The sequence below is a fragment of the Ursus maritimus genome, unplaced genomic scaffold (genome assembly GCF_017311325.1).
Source record: "Ursus maritimus isolate PB19 unplaced genomic scaffold, ASM1731132v1 scaffold_34, whole genome shotgun sequence".
Lineage (NCBI taxonomy): Eukaryota > Metazoa > Chordata > Mammalia > Carnivora > Ursidae > Ursus > Ursus maritimus.
The window spans coordinates 1935687-1961957 of record NW_024426008.1 but is presented as its reverse complement, the minus strand read 5'-3'; the positions used below and the strand labels follow the sequence as shown (position 1 = coordinate 1961957).

Genomic DNA, 26271 nt, shown 5'->3' with positions numbered 1-26271 from the left:
CTACATGCAGTAATAACACTGCCAGTTTCACACAAAAATGTGCTTGAGGAAGCAGTACAAAATATTAATTTTACTAAATTTTACACTCGAGAACACTTTTTATAAAAAAGCATTCCGTGTGGTGAAAAGGAAAGCACGCATACTGCACTTGCGCGGCATAACACAGCAGGATGGTTGTCTGGAGGAAAAGCACTTGCAACTGTGTGAGCTGCAAGATCAACTAGCCACCGTTTTGTAATGGAACGTTCCTTGAAAGAATAGCAGACAAACAGTGTTTACTCAGAATTCCGTATTTGGCACATACTTTCTCAAAAATTAGTGAAATGACCCTTGTACCTAAAGGAAAACAAATGACAGCATTTTGTAGCCAATGATAAATTTGAGTTTTTAAGTAGAAATTTAAATCTTGGAAAATTTGTTCCTATCGATGTGAGCTTGACAGCTTACTAAAGACATTTCTGATGAGATTGGTGCTGACAAGAACGAAAGTGTTGATGCTATAAAATGAAATATGTCAGGTTTAGAAGATCTGCATAACTTAATAAACCAATATTTTCCAAATGAAACATACATTCAAAAACCAGGCTATAAGACCCTGCTTGGGTAGAAGAGCTATTAAAAGTATACCACCAAAAAACCCCCAACCAAACAAAAAAGTATTCCACAGACATTCAATGGGTTAATGTAACAGTATAATAATTTCAGATTCTGTGTAGCAACGAACCTTAAAACACTACCATTTTCAAATTTTGGTGAGGTATCTATCCAAAGAGAAAATCCACAATTATCTGAGATGGCTACTGCAAAACTCTCGTCTTTTCCAACTAGGTATCTGTGTGAGGCTGGATTTTTTTCATATACTTCAACCAAAACAACATACTGTACCAGACTGTACAGAAACACATATGAGAACCAGCTGTCATACATCAGATAATAAAGAGACGTGCAAAACTATAAAGCAATGCCACTCCTGTTAAACAATTTTCTTCTTGGAAAAGATCACTTTTTCATAAAAATATGCTATTTGTGTGAATATGTAATCAATGTATTATTTTTAAATGAAGTAACAAATATTTTTAAAACTTGTTTTAATTTCAAACATGGTAAAATATTGACAAATGCAACCCACATTAAAAAACAAAAAAAGCTCATGGGATCCTCAATAATCTTTAAGAGCATAAAGTGGTGCTGAGACCAAAAGTTTGAAAACTGCATCTCCAATATAATGGAGCATACTAAGAAAAGGAAAACAAAGCCGATGAGAGAGTAAAGGTACGTCACTTACAGCAGAAAGGCCTCATTCACGGCATCAAAGAACTCAGGCCAGAGTACTTCCTGAGGCTCATGTCCGTGGCAGGTGAGCAGAGCCTCCACCAGTGGTTCAATATCTGGCAGAGTTACAAGTGGTATACAAACTCGTGACAGGAACCTTATTTTTTCAGGAACCATTCTATGGAATAAGTAAACATAATTATCCAAATCTTAGAGCCACGTGTAATTAAAGACAGAAAATCTTTCATGCTGAAGACTGATGATAAGCTATTTGCTTTGTCCCCCACACAGAGAGGGCTAACACCATTGATGAACCTTTCTCCTACTCAGCTCTCCAGGAAGAAATCATTTAGTTGAAATTCCCATTTAACATCACTTATTGTCAGGACTTTAGCATAACTATCTACAGACACCTCCAATTTACCATGCACAAAACAGAACTGTTGAATTCCTTCTCCAAATGTTCTCTTCCCCAGTGCTGTTGATCTCATTTGCTCAGGCGAAAGCCCTTCAAGGCCATCCTTGATACCTCCTTTCTCATGCCCCTTACCTAATTCAGCAGTAAATACTGTCAATTCATTTGACAACTTCTCTACACTCCATCACTACCCATTAATGCACCATCACCTGTGGTCTGGGTTCTGTAGGAGTTTCTTAACTTTCTACGTGGTTCAGCCCTCATCCCTACTGTTTATCATCAGAATAGTTCCAGCAACCCTTTAAAAATTCAGATCATTTCACTTGTCTGCTCAAAGCTTTGCAATGGCTTCCCACCTCAGAGGACAAGCAGAGTCTTATACTGGCCGCTGTGGCCTTCCATGATCGGGGCCCCTTCTGTTTCTCTGGCTTCATCTCCTTCTACTCTTTCCTTTACTCATCCTGCTCCAGCCTTGCAGGCTTCCTCCAACTACTCCAGATGAGGACCTGGTTTTCATTCTGCCTGGAACCCAGGGCTACCTCCTTCATTTCGTATAGATCTCAGCTCGAATGCTGCCTTATGTGACAGCATCCCTGACCATTCCCATTTAAATGCACTGACCAATATGGTAGCAGTGAGCCACATGTGGCAATTTAAATTTAATTTAAATGAAATAGAATTTAAAATTCCATTTATCAGTTGCACCAGCCACAAAACAAATGCTCAACAGGTATATGAGGCTAATGGCTTACAGTACTGGACATTGCAAATTTCCAGAACTTGTCCATAACGCAGGAAGCGCCACTGGACAGCAGAGCTTAACATAGAAAGTGCCCCCCCACCCCATCTACCTCTCTTACCCTGTTTTACTTTTCTTCAGAGTACTTTTCATCACCTGACCTATAACGTACTTATTTGTTTATTGCTCATAGTCTGTTTCTTCCTGCAAGGATATCAGCTTTATGAGGACACGTACTTTTTTCTATTTTGCTCTCTGCTCCATTCCCAGCATGCAGGAAACAACTCCTTATACATACTACATGCTCAAGAAATAGATGTTAAATGAATAAACAAACAACTAGAGATCAGTACAACGTAAGTCTGAGATGTAGGCTATTAGATATTTTCCTAGTTATATTCATAATCGTAAATCTAGAAATTTAGTCTTGTGTTTTCTGAAACACAAATGGAACCACAACAGAAAAAAAGCCGTCCCCCATTTTTTTTTACTCGCTGCCTATTGTTAAACAAATATGTGTGTTCTGTAATTTGACAATGTCTTTATTTATAGGCATTTAGGTTATTTCTAATTTCTCACCATTACAGACACTGCTACAGTGGTATCCTTGCACATGCCTATCTGGGACCCTGTGTGACCGTTTGCATATTAAGTTGCACTCCAAAAGATGACCAGTTTCTTTTTTTCCAAACTCTAACCCAAGTGCATAATCTCTTTGCAATACATTCAAATATATCTGACATTCTACCATTTTCATCATCTTAAAGAAGTTTCCCCTAGAACCCTCTGACCTGGTCCAACCCAGGCAGGTCACTTTTTATTCCCTCTGTACAGTTACCATCTTGGGATCTCTGTCCTGGGGATTTCCTTCACTTCTCTCCTGAACCCTATATCTTTCTCTTTCTTGGTTCATTCTTCTTATGTGGGAAAAGGTACATGAGAGATAAAGTATTTGAATGTCTCAAAATATCTTTATTTTATGCTTACACTTGATACTTTGGCTGAGTACAGAAATCTTGTAATTTTTCAACAAAATTGTAAAGGTGTGGTTCTACTGTCTTCTAGTTTCCAGTGTTTTTCCTGAGAAGGCCCACGCTATTATGAATCTCTATCCTTCATGTAAGTCCTGTTTTGTTTTGTTTTTTTTAAAGATTTTAGTTATTCATTCGACAGAGATAGAGACAGCCAGAGAGAGAGGGAACACGAGCAGGGGGAGTGGGAGAGGAAGAAGCAGGCTCACAGCGGAAGAGCCTGACGTGGGGCTCGATCCCATAATGCCGGGATCACACCCTGAGCCGAAGGCAGACGCTCAACCGCTGTGCCACCCAGGCGCCCCATGTAAGTCCTGTTTTTAACTCCCTTGAGGCTTTTGGAAATCCTCTTTGAAATTTCACACTGATGTATGTTGGTATGGATTTATTTTTATTCATTGTGCTGGGCGCTCAGTGGAGCTTAAATCAGAAAAGTTCTCTTAGACTGTTTCTTTGATAATTTTTTTTTTTAAAGATTTTATTTATTTATTCGACAGAGATAGAGACAGCCAGCGAGAGAGGGAACACAAGCAGGGGGAGTGGGAGAGGAAGAAGCAGGCTCCCAGCAGAGGAGCCTGATGTGGGGCTCGATCCCATAACGCTGGGATCACGCCCTGAGCCGAAGGCAGACGCTTAACCGCTGTGCCACCCAGGCGCCCCTCTTTGATAATCTTCTATCCATTCTTTTATCTGCTCTCTCTTTATGAGAACTCCAATGTTATTGAATATTGAACTTCCTGGACACTTTTTTTCTTTTCATTTCTTGGTCTTTTTACTCTAGATTTTGAAAGAACTGTTCAAATTTACCTTCCAATCCTTTTTTTTTTTTAAAGATTTTGTTTATTGAGAGAGAAAGCACCAACAGGGGGAGAGGGGCAGAGTGAGAGGAAGAAGCAGACTCCCTAATGAGCAGGGAGCCCCAGGCGGGGCTCGATTCCAGGACCCTGGGATCATGATCTGAGCCGAAGGACCACTGAGCCACCTAGGCGCCTCCCAATCCTTTTATTATGGTTTTCATTACCACTCTCTCATGATTAATTTACAAGAACTTCTTTTTTTAAATAGCCTAGATGTTCCTTTTTTTAAAAAAATAGCATCCTGTTCTTATTTAATGGATATACTATTACCTTTTTATGGAGGTACTAATATTAATTTATTTGAGATAGTCTTTTCTTTGAATAATCTCTTTTATTTTAAGTATTGCTTTCTATTTTTTCATATTATATGCTTAATATGATTTCCTTAAATATCTGGTGACCATTGCTGGTCTGCTTATATATACAAGTACCTTTTTTTGAGCTGGGTACAGTGTACTTTATTGATGATACATCACAAGATAGTCTCCCTGAGCCTTTCCCCTTCTTTAGGGGTCTGGGATAGAAACTGTGTAGAGGTCAGGAGATTCTCTTTGAAGTTTAAAGATTAAACTTTAAAAATTACTGAGAATACCAAAGAGCTTTTGTTTATGAGGCTGTAGCTTTCAACATTTATGACTTTTGAAATTAAAGCAGAGACACCTGAAAATACTTATTAATTCACTAAAAGTAACAAGGATAAACTCACTAGATGTTAATATGAATAACATTTTTTGTTAAGCATAACTATAAGTTACAAGACAAAAAAAAATAGTGAGAAGAGTACACTCATTTAAATGTTTGTAAATCTTACTATATGGCCTGAAAGAAACATTTGGATGCTTGTACACATTTCTGCAATTTGTTGCACTATGTTTTGACCAAAGTATATGAAGAGAGCCTAGCCCCACACAGATATGTAGTTTTCAAAGGCAGGAGTATTTTAATAGCTTCTTCATATAACTGTGCATATTATCTTCTGATACTCAACCAAACTCATCAAGCACTGCCCACCCCTCCTACTATAAGCCTGTCTAGGAATGCAGGTACAGCTGCCCATCATGGGTCTAGGGTATTGGTGATGGGTAGTCTCTACCATGGTAACAGCTGAAATTTACTGTCCAAGCCATTCCCCTAAAGCTGTAAGTCCTCAGACTCCAGAGTTCCATAACAGTTACATCAGGCAGAGTCTCTCAGTCAAATTTTGGTCTAGGTAAAGAGGTGGATTCCTGGTCCTTCCTACTCCATCATCTTCCCCAACAAACCCCTCTGATTTCTTGTATTAAAAAAGAAAAACAAAACTAAAAAACCCCCACCTTCTTACTCTCTACTTCTCTGTCCTTTTGTACTTGATCCTAGAATTATTTGGCTCAATCTTTGAAGTCATTATTTGCTATTCAGCTCTATCTCCTATTCAGCCTTTTATTCATTTTTTCCCTGTAAGTCCCCTTTTTAGAAATGTAAGCAATTTATTCATATTTCAAGGATTTGGTAGTTTCTCTTATTATTCTTAGGACAATTAATTATCCCTTAAAAAAAAAAAAAACACTTGCTTGTCCAACGTAATGCGTTTGGTAGTTGCATCTTCTGTTTTGTTGCATTTAGTTCATTTTTCTTCATGGTGCTGGTTTTCCATGAATATCTGGTGATTTTTGTGTTTGCTCTTTCTGGAATTTGGGATTCCCCATTAGCCTCTCCATGAATGCTTTTTACTATAGCCTCCTCTGGTACTTGTGGGGAAGGTCAGGATGTAGTGCTGGGTGGGACTGCCAACAAATCACATTCTGTGCATTGGAGCTGCTGGGAATTAATAGCCATTTGGTGCTTACTTCTCCAAAGCTTCCTCCTTCCTTCCTGCTGGAAACAGGACATTTCTGTTGCCTCTTGTTTGAAGGCGGTGGATAAGGAGGAGTGTATTAAGGCGCAGCCCATAGCTGGCTTCTGTGAACTGCAACAGTCCAACAAGCTGTTTTGTTGACTGCCACGTACCCTCCTGCTCCATGAATCCACCCCAACATTACTTTTACCTTTTCAGTAGTACTCTCTTGCAAGCTTTTGGGCTGTGATATTTTCCTTCAAAAATATCCCACTACCTGCCATTTGAAGCCTTTCCTGTAATTTGTGGGTCATCAAATGCTCCCTTGTTTTACAGTATTATATTCTTAATTGTTAAAATTCCCCCATCAGTTCTAGGAGTTGGAGTATAAAGTGAATGCTAGGCCATGTATGAACTTAGTTCATCACTTGATTTAGTCTCCTCCATTACATTTTCATCTTATTCTCTCCTGATTAGATTATGAGAGCCACTATTCTTCATAGGTCTTACACTTTATTTTTTAAAAAATTTATTTATTTTTCTTTGGGGGAGAGAGAGAGAATGCAAGCGAGAGCACGTGCATGAGTGGGGGGAGGAGCAGAGAGAATCTCCAAGCAGACTCCCCGCTGATCAGAGCCCGATGCTGTGGGGCTTGACCCCATGACCCATGAGATTGTGAGATCATGACCTGATCCGAAATCAAGAGTCGGATGCCTAAATGACTGAGCCGCCCAGGTGCCCAGGTCTTGCGCTTTAATCTTCAGGATATGGCCAAGTACTCTACATCAGAGCTACTCCAAAAATATGGTCCTCAGAATCAGCAGCATCAGCATCAGCATACCTATGGGTGGGGCCAAGAAATCTGCTTGTTACCATCTTTTTTTTTTTTTTTTAATTTTATTTATTTTTGCAAGAGAGAGCGAGCGAGCGAGCACGTAAGCAGGAGCAAGCATGGAACAGGGGGGAGAGGCAGATGGAGAAGATGACTCCCTGCTGAGCAAGGAGCCCCACACGGGACTCAATTCCCAGACCCTGGGATCATGACCTGAACCAAAGAGACGCTTAACTGACTAAGCCACCCAGGTGCCCTCTGCTTGTTAACATCTTAATATAAGATGATCCTTATGCATACTGAAGTCTGAGAAACACTGTCTACACTACTTCTTCAGTAGCAGTCCCCAGAATAAGATATCAATCTCTAGTAATAATCTGAACACTTAAAGGAGACATGATAGAACTGTATTTAAGATTACTTTTTGTTAATTCCTATAAATTTTCAGTTGAGCTGTATTATTTTCTTGATAATCAACTGTAAAATTCTCACAGAAATAAATTTTTGTCAAACTACACAATGATTTCTTCTCATATGTGAATAGTTTCTCTTTTTTCCTCAAATAATCACTTTTTCTAGAATTCACTTGCTGCTCTGTATCACTTTCCTAAATGACTAAGGTCTCTTCAACAACAGGTATCTTCCACAGTGCTCTACCGTCTTTCTCTAACCCACCTTGGTTTTAGATCTAAAAATAATTAATGTTTTCAAGTCCATCATCTAAGTTTAACGAAAAGAGAGATTTAGCTTGAGTTGTAAATACCTTAAATTTTTGGAATTTATAAACTTACTAGGTAGGTTGGGAGAAAGGGAGAGTTGTTTTTGTTGTCATATGTGTGGAATGTGGAATGTTTTTTGTGTGTATTTTGCACAGAATCTAGCAGAATATTCTGCATAGAGTAAGGGCTCTGCGAATGTTTGAGAAATGGAAAAATAGTTATGTGTACTCACAGTATATCCAGAACTCTGAAATAAAGAAGCAGGAAGGTAGTGGTCTTGCCCTGCAGCAATCCTCCTCTCTAAAAGACCTGTAAGTTTAACTTTTCTTTCATTATCTTAAAATTCTTACCATTCTCTCATCACCTTAAAAGAGAGTAGTCAGACACTATCACTGGCTACTAGGTGTGTGGAAAAGACAATCCTGGTGCCAAGAACATTTATCAAGCCCTGAAGTTTATGGGCTGCAGACTGTATCTCCCAATTAGGCTGAAAGGTCCAAGAGAATTTTCCTGAAAAATTCTGAAGTCTCATATAAATTTCAGCAGCTCTTGGTTCCACCAAAATGCAGGCAAGGTCAACTGATGATCTTCTGAATGGCTTCAAAGTGCTCACAGCCTTCATGGTTCCCTCTTTTGGTCTCAAGCTTGCCAGAGTGTGGAGGTCCAACTTCAACTATAGTTATGCAACACTTTCCAGACTGGACTACGCTAAGCATTACGCCTTGACTGATTGCCAGAGCAGCACTTCCAAATGATTTTTGCACAAAAATTCAACCGCAGAAGGCTCAACAGTAACCATATACTGCTGGAAACATCATTTCCATGTGGCTATACTGCAGCTTCCAAACCATCTGCAGCAAACCACTGAACTACAAGATAAACTGATGATGCTCTGAAAGTCCAGAATGTCATTCCTTCTGGATGGTTTACAGCAAAGAACAGGAGAGAATTTAAACATTCTGTCACTGAATTGTTGATTTTAGTTGGTGGCAAGTGAAATTCTATTTAAAATGCTATGACGAGACCATTTATCAGGCCTCTAAAAACAATGCAAAAGGAAACCAAACACATTTTCCTATTTTTTTGTTCCTCTGACATTTTATGTATTTAAGTTATGAGATTAATTCTGTATTTCCTACAAGACTTTTGAGTCTTTTGAAATGAACTTTAAAGATTTAAGTAGTGGGCACCTGGGTGGCTCAATTGGTTAAGTGTCTGCCTTTGGCTCAGGTCATGATCCCAGAGTTCTGGGATCGAGTCCCGCATCAGGCTCCCTGTTCAGCGGGGAGTCTTCTTCTTCTGCCCCCCGCCCCACTTGTGTTCGCTCACTCTCTCGCAAAAGTAAATAAAACTTTTTTTTAAAAAGATTTAAGTAGCAAAAAATGAAAAAAAAAAAAAACCAAACAAGTGCAGATGCCCTCTTTTAAAAACACAGAAAAAAACACAATTGCATTGCTTATATGGTGTTTAAGTTTGAGAGGCTCTTGGTGGCTTGAACATTTTAAGTCTTCCTAGGGGAAGGAAAGTAATAACAAAATTTAAGTCTCATAAATAGGAGATATCTACATTCAAATATACCAGAAAGTAGTTTGCTCACTATATTATATTCTTATTCAACTTTTTTGACTTTTAAATCTTAAAAATGTACAGAAAACTTCAGAGAGAAATATGTATATAGTAGATATCTATATATAGGATATATATCTATTATATATATTATAGATATCTATATCTATATATATAATATATATTATATATAACAAATTTATATTATATAAATTTATATATTTATAAATTTATATATTTATATATAATATATATATTATATATAGATAGATATCTATTATATATATAGATATATATCCTATATATAGATATCTACTATATATATAGTAGGAGAAATTTATATATTATATATATTTATATATATATTTATGTATTATGATGATGCATATTGTAGTTATTATTATAACTTATGATAGCAACAACCCTAATGGCTCCAGCTAGTTTGGCAGCTCTTTCAAATGTTACCGGGATGCCATTCCACTACCTGATTTCATGAAATCAATTTCTACTTGAGACAAGAGAACACACTTGGTTGGACCTATAATTCACTAGAGAAGTACAGATGTGGACTTCTGAGTCTCACATAAGCTTTAAGGGATCCAGGTTCTTTTATGGATGGAGAACAGAACTTTCTGGTTTGAGGTCTTAAAAGTAGGACTTTAAAAGCTCATAAAGAGGTTCAAAAAGAATGCTGAGCATCAAACTGCTTTTTAAATTCAATCTTCTGATTAGTATAAATGAACTTAATTCAAGAGATTGAATTGCTCTAAAAACCCAACACATTAAAAAAAAATACCTGCAGGACATTCCTTGTTGAATTCTAAAAATCATTCAAAAATGAAGACTCCATAGTAAAAATTATTCAACAGAGCAAATTAGGAATGTATCAGATGTGCCAGTGTCCAGAGGACATTCTACTAGGACAAGCATCTCATACTCTTGGTAAATTCAGTTAAGAATTTTACTAAGTACATCACTGACTTTCTTTGACTAAAAATGTTTTGAAACTTCTAACCAAGTTAATCACCATTGTATCCCTGCTGCTACTGCCAGCTGGAGTGCCAGCATGGACTTCCTTCAGTAAACTTCGCTCTGCACCAGGGACTATGTGCATACTGTTTTTGAAGAATACACATCCTTACTGAAGAAACAATCATAAATTTAGGAATAAACCTGCCCCACAAAATGATCCAATCTGGCACAAATGGAAATTTCTCAGATGCAAAGAGAATATTAGCTAATAGCTTCCAGCAGGCTTCCCTAATTGTAGTCAGTGGAGTTTAAATGCCTTCCTGAGCTTCCGTCCTATTCTGTCTGAGGGTGAGAAAATGAAAAGCACAAATTCTGAAGAAAGAATCTGAAAGACCAGTAAAATCAAATAATGGGTGCAGTGCAAAAAGATCTAAATAGGAAAAACACTGCAGAGAGGAATAAACACTAAGCAATCTGAGGCTGATTAAAAATGATTGTTTTTTTCATGAACTATACCTGCTATTTTGGAAATAAGAACCTGAGGCAGGAAATTATTCCTTTATTATGAATATCATCTTTTTAATTTTCAGGATTTTACTAGCTAACACTGTATTTTCAATTTTTTAAGTTTAATTATAAAATTATGATATACAGAAAAACATAGGGAATTATTAATAACATGACCTGTGTACTCACTGCCAAGATTTTACAATGCTAACATTTTGTTGATATTTCCAGTTGAGGTTTTAAAGAAATAAAAATATTTCAGTTACAGTTGAAATACCCTTCTCTCCTGTCCCATTTCCTCATCTCCTTCCTAGGAGCTGGCACTCCCCTAATGATGAGTCCTTTCTGTCTAGTTTTAACACTTTTACTTTATATGTATGTATCGTTTTATGACATTATGAGTATCTTTTTGCAACTTCCTTGCTATTCTGTTTCATGTGTCTATGTCTGGCTTTATATCAGTACCAAAGAGGCTTAATGACTGTAACTTTGAAATATGTTTTCAAATCCAGAAGTGTGAGTCCTCTATCGTTTTTTCTTTTCAAGGTTGTTGGCTATTTGGGGTCCTCTAAGAGTCTATATGAATTTTAGGGCTCTTTTTTTTCCATTTCTGCAAAAGAAAAATGCCATTTGGATTTTAATAGGACTGCACCGTATCTATGGACTGCTTGGGGTAGTATGGACAGTTTAACAATATTAAGTCTTCTAATCGCTCAACATAGAATGTCTTTTCATTTATTTGTGTCATACTTAATTTTTTTCAGCAATGTTCTTTAGTTTATAGCATACAAGTCTTTCATTTGCTTAAGTTTACTTCTATTTTGTTCTTTTTGATGTTATTATAAATGGGCTTTTAAAAAAATCTCTTATTGGACTGCTATTAGTGTATTAAAACACAATTGATATTTGAGTATAGATTTTGCATCTTGTAACTTTACTGAATTCATTTATTAGTTTTAACAGTTTTTTTGTGGAGTCTTTATATTTTTCTACATACAAGATCATGTCATTTACAAACAGTAAACCGTCCCTTAAAATCTGGATGCCTTGAGGGGTGCCTGCATGGTGCAGTTGGTTAAATGTCCGAGTGTTGGCTTGGGCTCAGGTCCTGACCTCAAGGTCGTGAGATCAAGCCCCACCTCAAGGCTTCACACTCAGTATGGAGGCACCTTGGGACTCTCTCTCCTCCCTCTGTCCCTCTCCCCTGTGCACACACTCCCTCTCTCTAAAATAAATAAATCTTAAAAGAAATTTTGGATGCCTTGGGGTGCCTGGGTGCCTCTGTCAGTTAAGTGTCCTACTTGGTTTCTGCTCTCGGGGGGATGGGACTGAGCATCAGGTTCTACCCTCAGCTCGCAGTCTGCTAAAGATTCTCTCTCCCTCTCTCTCCCCCTTGTCCCTCCTCCCATGTGCACTCTAAATAAATAAATAAATAAATAAATAAATAAATAAATAAATAAAATCTTTTAAAAACCCCACAAAATAAAATTTGGATGCCTTTTGTTTCTTTGTCTTGCCCAATTGCTCTAGTACTTCCAGTACTTTGTTAAAAAGAAGTGGTAAGAGAGGGTATCCTTGCTTTGTTCCTGATTTTAGAAGGAAAGAATTTTGGTGTTTCACCATGAAGGATGATGTTAGCTGCAGGCTTCTCACACAGGGTCCTTATTTTGTTGAAGTAGTTTCCTTGTATTCCTAATTTGTTGAATGTTCTTATCATGAAAGGGTGACGAATTTTATCAAATAGTTTTTTCTGATTTAATTGAAATTATCATGATGTAGTTTTGTCAATCATTCAGCTAATATGGTTTATTGCACTAATTGGTTTTTGTATGTTGAACCATCTTTGCATGCTAGGAATATATCCCACTTGACCATGATGCATAATCTTTTTAGTGTAGTGCTGAGTTTGGTTTGCTTGTATACTGACGACGATTTTTACACATCATCAATATTCATCACATCCTAGGTATCTTACGGTTTTTGGTGCAATTATAAATGGGATTGATTCCTTGATTTCTCTTTCTTCTGCCTCACTGTTATTGTATAAAACTGCAACTGACTTCTGTACATTGATTTTATATCTTGCGACTTTGCTGAATTCCTTTATCAGTTCTAACAATTTTTGGGTGGAGTCTTTTGGGTTTTCTACATAGAGTATCACGTCGTCCATGAAGAGTGAAAGCTTGATTTCTTCTTTGCCAATTTGGATACCTGTTATTTCTCTTTATTTTGTGATTGCTGAGGCTAGGACTTCCAGTATTATGTCGAACAACAGAGTTGACAGTGGACATCCCTGTCGTGTTTCTGCCCTTAGGAAGAAAGCTCTCAGTTTTTCCCCATTGAGGATGATATTTGCTGTGGGCTTTTCGTATATGCCTTTTATGATATTGAGGTATGTTCCCTCTATCCCTATACCGCAGAGAGTTTTTATCAAGAAATGTTGCTGTATTTTGTCAAACGCCTTTTCTGCATCTATTAAGAGGATCATATGGTTCTTGTCCTTTCTTTTATTATGTGGTGTATCACACTGATTGATTTGCAAATGTTAAACCACGATTGCAGCCCAGGAATAAAACTAATTTGGTGTGGTGACTAACCCTTTTAATGTACTGTTGGATCCTATTAGCTAGTATCTTGGTGAGAATTTTTGCATCCATGTTCTTCGGGAATCTTGGTCTGTAATTCTCCTTTTTGGTGGGGTCTTTGGTTTTGGGATCAAGGTAATGCTAGCCTCATGCAATGAGTTTGGAAGTTTTCCTTCCATTTCTATTTTTTGAAACAGCTTCAGAAGAATAGGTATTAATTCTTCTTTAAATGTTTGGTAGAATTCCCCTGGGAAGCCATCTGGCCCTGGGCTCTTGGTTGTTGGGAGATTTTTGATTAGTGATTTGATCTCTTTGCTTGTTATGAGTATGATCGCATTTTCTACTTCTTCCTGTTTCAGTTTTGGTAGTTTCTATGTTCATATGTAAGAATCGTTCCATTTCTTACAGATTGCCTAATTTGTTAATTGCTCATAAAATTCTCTTATAATTGTTTGTACTTCTTAGATGTTGGTTGTGATCTCTCCTCTTTCATTCATGATTTTATTTGGGTCCTTTCTCTTTTCTTTTTGATAAGTCTGGCTAGGGGTTTATCAATATTCTTTCAAAGAACCAGCTACTAGTTTCTTTGATCTGTTCTTTTATTTTTCTGATTTCTCTATCATTGATTTCTGCTCTAATATTTATTCTTTCTCTTCTGCTGGATTTAGACTTTACTTGCTGTTCTTTTACCAGCTCCTTTAGGTATAAGGTTAGGTTGTGTTTTCGAGACTTTTCTTGTTTCTTGAGAAAGGCCTGTTTGCTATAAACTTCCCTCTTAGGACCGCCTTTCCTGCATCCCAAAGGTTCTGAACTGTCATGTTTTCATTTTCATTTGCTTCCATGTATTTTTTAAATTCTTCTTTAATTTCTTGGTTGATCCATTAATTATTTAGTAGGATGCTCTTTAACCTCCATGCATTTTGTGGTCCTTCCAAAATTTTTCTTATGACTGAGTTCAAGTTTTAAAGGTGGTCATCTGAAAATATGCATTGTATAATCTCAATCTTTTTGTACCAGTTGAGACCTGATTTGTGACCCAGTATGTGATCTATTCTGGAGAATGTTCCATGTGCACTCGAGAAGAATGTGTATTCTGATGCTTTAGGATGAAATGCTCTGAATATACTTGTAAAGTCCATCTGGTCCAGTGTGTCATTCAAAGCCCTTGTTTCCTTGTTGATCTTCTGCTTAGATGATCTGTCCATTGCTATGAATGGGGTGTTAAAGTCCCCTACTGTTACTGTATTATTATCAATGAGTTTCTTTAATTTTGTTAGTAATTGGTTTACTTATTTGACAGTTCCCACATTAGGGGCATAAATATTTACAATTGTTAGCTATTCTTGTTGGATAGACCCTTAAAGTACGATATAGTGTCCTCCTTCAACTCTTATTACACTCTTTGGTTTAAAATCTAGTTTGTCTGACATAAGGATTGCTGCTCCAGCTTTCTTTTGATGTCCATTTGCATGATAAATGGTTCTCCACTGCCGCACTTTCAATCTCGAGGTGTCTTCGGGCCTAAAATGAGTCTCTTGTAGACAGCATATGAATGGGTCTTGCTTTTTTTTTTTTTTTTTTAATCTGATACCTTGTGTCTTTTGATTGGGGCATTTAGCCCATTTACATTCAGAGTAACTCCTGAAAGATATGAATTTAGTGCCATCGTATCACCTGTGACATTGCTGTTTCTGTCTGTTGTCTCTGTTCCTTTCTGTCTTTGTTACTTTTGGGCTCTCTCTTCTTTCAAAGGATCCCCTTTAATATTTCTTGCAGGGCTGGTTTAGTGTTCACAAATTCCTTTATAGTTTTTGTTTGTCCTGGAAACTATCTCTCCTTCTATTCTGAATGACAGCCTTGCTGGATAAAGTATTATTGGCTGCATATTTTTGCCATTTAGCACACTGAATATATCATACCAGTCCTTTCTGGCCTGCCAGGTCTCTGTGCACAGGTCTGCGGCCAGCCTTATGTGTCTACCCTTGTAGGTTAAGGACCTCTTGTCCCGAGCTGCTTTCAGATTTTTCTCTTGATCTTTGAATTTTGCAAGCTTCACTACTATATGTCAAGGTATATTTATTGATTTTGTGTGTGTGTGTGTGGGGGGGTTCTCTCTGCATCCTGGACTTAAATGCCCGTTTCCTTCCCCAGATTAGGGAAGTTCTCAGCTATAATTTGTTCAAATAAACCTTCTGCCCCTCTCTTCCTCTCTTCATCTTTTGGAATCCCTGTTATCTGGCTATTACTTCACTTTATGGAATCGTTGAGTTCTCAAAGTCTGCCTTCTGATCCAGTAGTTGTCTTTCTCTCTTTTCAGCTTCCTTATTTTTCATCATTTCATCTTCTATATCACTGACTCTTTCTTCTTCCTCATTTATCTTCACTTTTAGGGCATCCATTTGGGACTGCATCTCAGTGACAGCATTTTTAATTTCAGCCTTTATTTCTACAGTAAGGGATTCTCTAGTGTCTTCTGTGCTTTTTTCAAGCCCAGCTAGTACCTTTATTATCATTATTTTAAATTCTAGTTCAGACATCTTACTTATATCTGTATTGATTAAATCCCTGGCAGTGAATACTAACTCTTATTCCTTCTTTTTGGGTAAATTTCTCCATCTCATCATTTTGTCCAGAAAAGAAGAAAGAGAGAGAAAAGACAACAACAACAGAAAAAGAACAAAGCAGAAGAAAACAAAAACAAAACAAGAAAAAAAATCAAACAAGAAACAACACAGAACAAAACAAAAAACTAGATCCTGGGTGTATCTTGGTTTGCTTGTTAAAAGAAACTAGATCCCAAAATAGGAAAGAAAGAGAAACTTATATATATACAAAAATAAATGAAACAACAAATAATATATATATACATATATATATGTGTATATATATGCACAACATATATATAAAAAGTAAAAAAAAATTGAAAAATAAAATAGATGAAGAAAAAATAAAACTGAAAGACTAAAGAATAAAAAAACCTACTGTTCGGGGCGCCTGGGTGGCACAGTGGTTAAGCGTCTGCCTTCGGCTCAGGGCGTGATCCCGGCGTTACGGGATCGAGCCCCACATCAGGCTCCTCCGCTATGAGCCTGCTTCTTCCTCTCCCACTCCCCCTGCTTGTGTTCCCTCTCTCGCTGACTATCTCTGTCGAATAAATAAATAAAATCTTAAAAAAAAAACAAAAAACAAAAACCTACTGTTCTCCCCAAGAGCTGAAGCTTTGCATAGTACTTACCATGATGAGTAAAGGGTGCTAGCCAGTTGTTCTTGCTGGTCTTCTGGGGGAGGGACCTGTTGGGCTGATTTTCAGGTACCCTTGCACTTGTGGAAATAGCCCTCTCTTGCCAGGGGGCCTGGCTCAGTGTAAGCAGCTCCGGATTGCACTAGGTGGCGCTGTTTTGTTCCCTGAAGCCTTTTAGCACGGACAGGCCGAATGAATATGGTGGTGTCTCACTGTCTAGCCCTAGAGCTGAAAGTTCTCAGCCCCTAGTCTTCAGTGAGTCTTCACAGAAAAGTAGTCAACCACTCTTGTTGTCTCCTCGGTTTTTGTCAGACCTGTGTTTACCCAGCCTGTGACTAAGCATTGTTATCTCAGGCACGCTCTGCGTTTCAAGACTCCAAATTTTATAGACTCCTGCGGCACAGACCCATGGTGTTCCTCCTCAGGGAAGGAAGGGGGGCTCTCCCTATGCCTCTGCCCTTGCTGGGCCCTTGCCAGGAGAGTGCTCGGTCGACCCTGTAGCAGTTTGTGGTTTATGGCAACACAGAGCAGAAAGCCAGCACCTAGACTCCATGTTTTCAGCTAGCTTCCTTGCTCCAATGCCTAGGCCACCTCAGGCACCCCCATTCTCCTTATGATGCCAGGGATCCTGAGACCATGCTATCCCACCTGGGTTTCTGCCCCGCTTCACTACCTGAGCACCTTTAAGCCAGGGATGTCTTAGCATAGCAGCCTTCTAGAAGTTCTGATTTTGTATTCCACTGCTTATAATACTTTACAGTAGTCTCCTTAAACTGGTTCCCTTCCCTCCGCCTTATCTTCCGATATATCACCCCGGATTCACGGTTCTACCTTCCAAATAGTAGTCGCTTTTCTATTTGTAGAACTGCAGCATTTCTTTTCTCAGATCTCCAACTGATTTTGCAGGTGTTCAGAATGATAACTATCTAGCTGAATACCAATGACCAGACGAACTTAGGGCCCCCTACTTCTCCAAAATCTTAACTCCTCCTCCATAGTCTCTTATTCTTTTTATTTCTCTGCCACCAGTTGTAATGCCTTCTCTTTCATTTCTGATATTTGTTGAGTCTTCTGATTTTCTTAGTCAAGGTTTGTCACTTTTCTTGATCATTAAAAAAAATTCTTTTTTTTCTATTCTCTATTTCTGTTGTAACTTTTATTATTTCATTCCTTTTGCTATCTTTGGGTTTAGTTTGTTCTTCGTTTTCTAGTTCCTTGAGGTATAAAATTAGGTTGCTGATTTCAGATCTTTTTTAAAGAAGGTGCTTACTGCTACATACTTTCCTCTTAGTACTAGTTTCCTCTCATCCTATACTTTTTGGTATACTGTGATTTCATTTTCATTTGTCTCAACATATTTTCTAATTTCCCTTGTGCTTTCTTCTTTGACCCACGGGTTGTTCAAGAGCGTGTTGTATAACCTGCACATATTTGTGAATTTTCCAGTTTTCCTCTTATTAACAATTTCTAATTTCATACCTTTGTGGTTGGAAGGCACGTCATATAATTTCAACCTTACATTTGTTAGGACTTGTTTTGTGGCCTAACATGTGGTCTATCCTGGAGAATGTTCTGTGTGTGCTTGAGAAGAATGTATTTTGCTGTTACTGTACACAGTGTTCTGTATGTATCTACAGGGTTCAGTGTTCTGTTTTTCAAATCCGCTGTTTCCTTACTGATCTTTGGTCTGGTTGATCTGTACATTATTGACAGTGGGATATTAAAATCTCCTATGATTACTGTGTTACTTTCCATTTCTCCCTTCAATCCTGTCAATGTTTGCTTCATATATTTTGATGCTCTGCTATTAGGTGCAGAGACATTTATAAACTGTTGTATCTTCCTGGTTAACCGACCAGTTTACCATTATACAAGTTCTTTCTCTCTCTCTCTCTCTTTTTTTTTTTTTTTAAGATTTTTTATTTATTTGACAGAGAGGGACACAGCGAGAGAGGGAACACAAGCAGGGGGAGTGGGGGAGGGAGAAGCAGGCTTCCTGCTGAGCAGGGAGCCCGATGCGGGGCTCAATCCCAGGACGCTGGGATCATGACCTGAGCCGAAGGCAGATGCTTAACCGACTGAGCCACCCAGGTGCCCCCGTTAACATAATTTTATGGCTACAGTTCTTTCTTATGCTTTTATTGTCTAACTTCTGTACCAGATGTAAAAGTAATTTATGTACCACCATTATAATATTACAGGATTTTGCATTTGTTTATATATTTACCTTTACCAGAGAGTTTTATATTTCAGTATGCTCTTGTGTTGCTGCCTAAAGTCCTTTGGTTTCAATTTGAAAAACTCCCGTTAACAAATCTCCTAAGGCTGGTCTAGTGGTGATGAACTCCCTCAGCTTTTGTTTGTTTGGGGAAATCTTAATTTCTCCTTCATTTTTGAAGGACACTTTGCAGAATATAATAATCTTGGTTGACAGGTTTTTGTTTTAGCACTTTGGAATATGTCATCTCACTCCCTTCTGGCCTTAATGTTTCTGCTGAGGAATCCCCACTGATAATCTGGAGAGCTTCCTTGTAGGTGTTGCATTCCTTGTGTTCTTTTTTTGCTTTTTCTTGCTGCTGTCAACATGCTCTGTCTCTTGACAGTTTGATTACAACATGTCCTGCTGGGGTCCTTTTGGATTTATTCCAGTTGGGAGTTCTTTGAGCTTCTTGAATTTGGATGTCCAATTCCTTCCTCAGATTTGATAAGCTGTCTTTTTCTCACTTCTGTGACTCCTGCAATACATATAATTGGTCCACTTGATGGTGTCCCATAACTCTAAGACTTACTTAACTCTTCTTCATTCTTTTTCTTTTTACTTGATTTGATAATTTTAAGTGACGCATCTTCAAGTTAACTGTTTGACTAAGTCTACTGTTGAACCCCTCTACTAAATTCAATTCAGTTATTGTATTCCTCCAGTTCCAGAATGTCTATTTGGTTGTTTTTTATAATTGCTATCTGTTGATATTCTCATTTTGTTTATGCACATTTTTCTGATTTTAGTTGTTTATCTGTATTCTATTGTAGTGCATTGAGTTCCTACAGGATGATTATTTTTAATTCTTTGCCAGGTAGATAGTTCATAGCTCTCCACCTCTTCAGGGTAGGTTTGTGCAAATTAATTTTGTTCCTTTGTTTGGGCCATGTTTTACTGTTTCTTTGTGTGCCTTGTTATTTTTTGTTATGTTTTCTGCAGCCAAAGAAACAGCCACTTCTCCCAGTCTTTATGGACTGCCTTTGTACAGGGGAAGACTTTCACTAACCAACTGGTGAGAGAATCTGGGGGTCTTTTGAATCTTTTCTGGGGAAGTGTCTTCTCTGGGATTGTTGATATAATTTCCCAGACAGTTTACCAGTTTTTCAGGAGTTTGCAATCTCTTCCTCCCTCTGGTGTTTGTCTGTGGTACTGCAGGTTCTCTCGTGCTACAACAAGCCATTAAACTCTTTGGTTCTCTGCAGCCTCCTGACCTCCGAAGTATGCCAGTTCTGGCACTGCTTCAAGTCAAGGGAGACTGAAACCAATCCCTAAGGTAGCCCCTTCAAAAGCTGGAGGATTAGATAAACATTCTACTCTTCTTTTCCATCCCCACCCCACCTAGACATTAGCTGTGAGCTGGGTGTTTTCTCCTGAGCTTACCTCTGCCTGCAGCACTATCAGTTCTCTGGTGCTACAAAACGCAGCTGAGGACTCTCTAATGTTCCACAGTCCCCAGGCATTGAAAGTATGCTGGCTCCCCATCAGTGGTGAGAGTCGGGCAAGTGAGACACCAGTCCCTCAGGCAGCCCCCCCAGAGCAGGAACACTGACCATATTCCATTCTTTTCTTTCCCCCTCAAGGGAGAAGCTGGAAACTGGAATGTTCCTTCCCAATCCCATGACACTGAGCCAGCTTAGGGGAAGGGCTACTGTGGTTGATATGAAATGGCTTTTTTTTTTTTTTAAGATTTTATTTATTTATTTGACAGAGAGAGAGAGACAGCCAGCGAGAGAGGGAACACAAGCAGGGGGAGTGGGAGAGGAAGAAGCAGGCTCCCAGCGGAGGAGCCTGACGTGGGGCTCGATCCCAGAATGCCGGGATCACACCCTGAGCCAAAGGCAGACGCTTAACAACTGAGCCACCCAGGTGCCCCTGAAATGGCTTTCTTACCCATTTCAATATGGTTATTTTGAACTTTGAGTTTGCCTGGGTATTATAACACCTTAATTGGTTTCTGGAGTTCTCATAAAGGTTCTTTGGGTCATATACCATTGTTAACTCAGTGTTTCCATATGAAAACAAGGACTGGGGCTTCCCATTCTACTGTCTTGCTGGCATCACTCTTGAAGAATTTTAAAAATATTTGTTATTTATTCTGCTTTCCTCTTTTAGTAATAAGTTACTTATATATTTCATCCATTTCTATACTGGAGTGTTTGCCTCTTTATAACTGATTTGTAGGAGGTATTTCTATACTTCCCATACTAATCCTGTCTGTTTTACAGGTTGCAAATATCTTCCAATTCTCTGGCTGATATTTTTCACTTGTTAATAGTGTTTCTGTTTTGTTGTTGTTTATTCTCAGTTAAATTTTTAAAGAAAATCATCAACTCGACATAGTTTGGGATGTCCGTGAAGGGTGTACATATACATTGTATCCTACCGATGTTTTAAGTCCATTTTAATAAATTTCTAATTCTATTATTCAACATTCATCTCAAGGCAAAACCAAAGTCTCTACCTGTCATGTAAATAAATGATGGTAAATCCTTTCCATGTCCTCCTAGGGACTCTTCTCCTAACTGCTTAGGTATAATTTATATACCACAAAATGTACCTGTTTGAAATGTTCAGTTCAAAGATTTCTAATAAATTACTAAGTTGGACAACCATTACCACTAATGATCCACTTTTAGGACATTTCCAACACCTCAAGATCTTTTGTGCTCATTGGCAGCAAATCCCTGTTCCTACCTTTCGCCCTAGGCAACAACTAATCTACTCTGTCTCTACAGATTTACCTATTACAGACATTATAAAAATGGAGTCATAGAATATACGGTTTTATGTGACTGGCTTCTTTCACTAAGCATAATGTTTCTGAGGCTCACACATGTTGCAACATGAATTAGTAAATTGTTCCTTTCTTAGTGAAGTATAGTATTCTACTGTATAGACACAACATATTTGGTTTATCCATTTGTGAGCTGATGGATGTTTGGGTTGTTTCCACTTTCTGTTTATTATGAATAATGCTGCTGTGAACATCTGCATACAAGCATTCATGTGCTTATTAGCCATTTATATATATTTTTTGATGACGTTTTCCAATCTTTTGCCTTTTTTCAACGGGGTGGTCTTATTACTGAGTACTTTATATTTGGGTTATTTGTCTTATTATGGAGTTCTTTATATATTCTGGGTAGGAGCCCTTTATCAGATACATAATCTGAAAATATTTTCTCACAGTTTATGACTTGTCTTCTCATTTTTTAAATGGTGGTAACAGACAATACTTATTTGTTTATCCATCCAGTTAAGGTGGTCCTTTGGATCATTTCTGATTTTGAACTATTACAAAATAGAGCAGCTACGATATTTGTATAGAAATATTTATGACTACCTATGTTTTCATTTGTTGTGAGTAAACACTCAAGAATGGAATTGGTGGATCATATGGTAAGTGTATGTTTAACTTCATAATAAACTACCACACTGTTTACCAAAGCGGTGGCATCACTTCACATTCTCACAGCAGATGAGAGATCCAGTGGTTCCATATCTTCTCCAACACATGTTGATGTGAGTGTTTACAATTTTAGTCATTTGAGGGAGTGTACAGTTGGTATCATGTTTGGTTTTTTTCCTTGGTTTTTTAAAATTGTGGTAAAATATATGTAATTGTTATTATTTTAATCATTTGTTCTGGGTAACCATTTAGTGGTATTAAACACATTCACATGCTGTGTACCCATCACCACAAGCTAAACCCAAAGCTTTTCATTAACCTATAGACCCATTAAACAATAACCCCATTCCCTCTAGCCCCTGATAACCTCTATTCTGCCTTCTGTCTCTATTGAGTTTTCCTCTTCTAGGTACTTCATGTAAGTGGAATCATACATGATTTGCCCTTCTGTATCTGGCTTATTTCACTAAGCATGATGTTTTCAAGGTCCATCCATATTCCTGCATACGTAGAAATTTTATTCCTTTTTATGGCTGAAAAATATTCTGTTGTATTTACATCCCATATTTTGTTTATCCCCTCCACGTTTTCTTAATGGGAACTTGGAGTGTTGCCATCTTTTGGCTATTGTGAATAATGCTGCTATGTACAATGGTGTTCAGATATCTGTTCAAGTCCCTGTTTTCAGTTCTTTTGAATATATACCTAGGAGTGGAATTGCTGGGTCTTATGGTAATTCTATGTTTAATTTTTTGAGGAACTGCCAAACTTTTCCACGTGGCTATATCATTTAACATTCCCACCAGCAAGACTATCCTTTCAGGAATCATTTCTATAGTTTGTTACATTCCCACCAACAATGCACAAGGGTTCTACTTTCTTAACTTACTTGCCAACATTTATTATTTTCCATTTTTGCTTGTTTTTTAAATTATAGATCATGCTAATACAGGTGATGTGGTATCCCACTGTGGTTTTGATTTGCATTTCTCTAATAGCTGGTGGTGTTGAACACTGTTTCATGTGCTTACTAGCTGGTAGCATATCACCTTTGGAGACATGTATAAACAACTCTCTTTTTGAATTGAATTTTTTGTTGTTGTTGAGTTACAGTTCTTTCAATATTAATCCCTTATTGGATACATGACTTTCAAAAGTCTTCACTCAGTCAGTAGGCTGTCTTTTTGCTTTGATAGTGTCTTATAATTCATAAAAATTCATAATTTTAGTGAAGTCCAATTTATCTACTTTTCCTTTGTTGCTTGTGCTTACGGTATCATATCCAAAAAAATCACTGCCAAATCAATGTCATGAAGATTTTCTCCAGTGTTTTTGTTTAAGAGTTTTATAGTTTACTTTGAAGTTCAGATGCAAAGGATCACATAGGCTGAGAGCAAAGGCCATTTCTGATAGAGCTTTAACTGACAATAGCTTTATAAAAACAAACAACAAGCAAAACACAGGGACAAAAGTCCCTTGTCCCCAGACTCTCTTAGTTAATAATTTGTTAAAAATGAATAGCTCACCAGGGTACCTGGGTGGCTCAGTTGGTTAAGTGTCTGCCTTTGGCTCAGGTCATGATCCTAGAGCCCTGGGATGGAGCCCCGGGCCAGGTTCCCTGCTCTCAGCAGGGCTTCTGCTTCTCCCTCTGCTTCTGCCCCTCCCCCTGCTCTCTCTCTCTCAAATGAATAAATACAATCTTTAAAAAAAAAAATGAATTGCTCACCAAAGAAGACAACTTTGAATTATCCCACAGAGTGAAGAACATTTTGTAATATGATTAATTGCCTTTTAATTTGTCTGAATCTATTTCATTTGTTTAGTCTAGATTTTGGAATACTATGTTTCTTAAAATAAGTCATATGTGCACATCAAGTATCTGCTGCCTTGTAAATACTGTTTGCGTGTGTGAATTTATAAGACACACACACACACACACACACACACACACACACATACACACTCTGAGCTGAGCCCTTCCTTTGTGTTCTCTACTGTATATTTAGGGTTTTTTACTCAATGGGGCACAAGAGACACTGCATGATTTACTGCCCTATAAAAGTTGAAAGAATAGTGATTAAAAAAAGTTTCATAAAACTCACCAATTTGCATGTATAAATAATCTCTCCACACAGAATAGAACCCTACCTATGAACATGCATTTCCAAAGAATTATAAAATTTTTCTCTCATAACCAGACTGATACATTTTGAAACTTGAGAAGGGGGATGTTTAGTTTAACACCTACCGCCTTTGAGTGTTAAATCCATTCAGATGATTCTCTCGGAGTTCAGACACTAATGATAAAACCATCTGTAAAACAAAATCAGTTGCAGGTTAACTCATACTGCAAAACAGGATTACATCAGTTCTATTTTTCTTGGTGTGAGTGATATTTCCGTTGAGATTCCCTCCCCTCCTCTCCCCTCCCCGTCCTCTCCTTGTTTCACTTTGTCAAAATGAAAAGAAAGTAGTGCCAAGTCACATTTACTAATAACTTGGATTTTATTTTTAATGTCTGTTTTTCCACATTCCAATTTAAGCAAATGAACAATAGACAGATCACTAATTTCCTAAGAAAACCAAACCTGTTAAAAATAAAGCCACATTAAAGTTAGCTTACTTTTTTCTTTCCTAATATAGTTCTAGTTTATTTTTTTTAATGCTATTTATGTATAAAGTTTCCAAAAGACCAGAACAGTTAACAAACATTAAAAATCTCATAACAGTATTTAGAAGATCATAAATTAAAATTTCTTGAACTTGGCCAAAATTCAAGGCAGAAGAAAACAAAACTTTAATACTGAGATGTGAATATATAATACTATTTACAACATTGTTACTGAATTTTTTGCTTTAACATAAAATTCCTATCAGGTTATTTTAAATACAAAATTCATCCAACAGTAAAAGGGTGTGTTTACACTGGTTAAGGAAATCTCTTCTACCAAAAATTTTTGAGAGAATAAATGAGATCTGTTAAAAGACGAGAGGGGTTGGTTGATTTAGAATAACCTCTGCTGGTTTCCTTCTTTTTTCTCATAATCTGCCGCCTCACATTTCTTCCTTACATGGCTGTAAGTCCACCCAAGGTAAGAAGAGATAAACAGAGGAAAGTTAAACATCTCTCCTGGAAGAGTGAGATATTTCCATTTACCCTTTTTGCCAATGGTACATTAAGCAACAAAAATTTCAATACTACTAAATTAAAAATACTCACATTTTTAAGCAAACCAGGACAGTAATCTGCAGGCACATATCCAAGACCTTGAGTAAAAAGACCAACTTCTTTTGTATCAAATCTGAATCCCGAAAGTATATGAGATAACAACCCCTTAAAAACATAAACAGATAAGTTATTTAAAGTGAGTGCAAGTGCCTATTATGTATAGTGCCTAGAGTCTAGGTCACCTGTAAATGCACTCATCTCTGTGAAATGAGTAATCTTAATTTGTCCAAATACTCAGTTCACGTGGATTCATGGTATAAAAACAGGTCAATTTAAACAACTGTTAACAGTGAAGCAAAAATATATAATGAGTGAACAGGGCTTTAACCATATTAAGAATGTCATCATGGGACACCTGGGTGGCTCAGTCGGTTAAGTGTCTGCCTTTGGCTCAGGTCATGATCCTGGGGCCCCGAGATTAAGTCCCACATCAGGCTCCTTGCTCAGCAGGCTCTGCCTGCCTCTCCCCCTGCCTGTGCGTGCGCTCTGACAAATAAATAAAATCTTAAATAAAAAAACAAAACAAAACAAAAGAATGTGATCTTTACTGTTTTTAAACTCAGCAAAATATGTTTTATCATAGTAGCTATAATAATTTAACACATGACAAGGAATACGCCACAAATTACTAGGGAAAGATGATGTAATAGATGGTGTTACGGGAATGTGAAAACTAGATTCATACTTTATGTTATTCATCAAAATATACTTGAATTTAATGTAAAGTTCAACATCAATGTAAAGAGATCAATGTAAAAATGATATAATAAGAAGAGCACATAAGTACTTTTCAGGTGTCTGAATGGGGAAGAATTTTGTAA

General features: G+C 37.5%; 1 protein-coding gene across 8 annotated transcripts in view; it reads right to left on the bottom strand.

Moving 5' to 3' along the window:
* FANCC (FA complementation group C) overlaps positions 1-26271 on the bottom strand; it is a 265947-nt gene that overhangs the window by 65049 nt on the left and 174627 nt on the right. For 7 of the 8 annotated variants that reach the window (XM_040620151.1, XM_040620150.1, XM_040620149.1 and 4 more), the window contains 3 exons: positions 25442-25555; positions 24470-24534; positions 1286-1450 (listed from right to left, as the gene is read on the bottom strand). In XM_040620151.1, the coding sequence (XP_040476085.1) occupies positions 1286-1450; positions 24470-24534; positions 25442-25555 (344 nt within the window). The remainder of the gene's footprint in view (positions 1-1285; positions 1451-24469; positions 24535-25441; positions 25556-26271) is intronic. The other variant, XM_040620152.1, reaches the window with a different exon arrangement.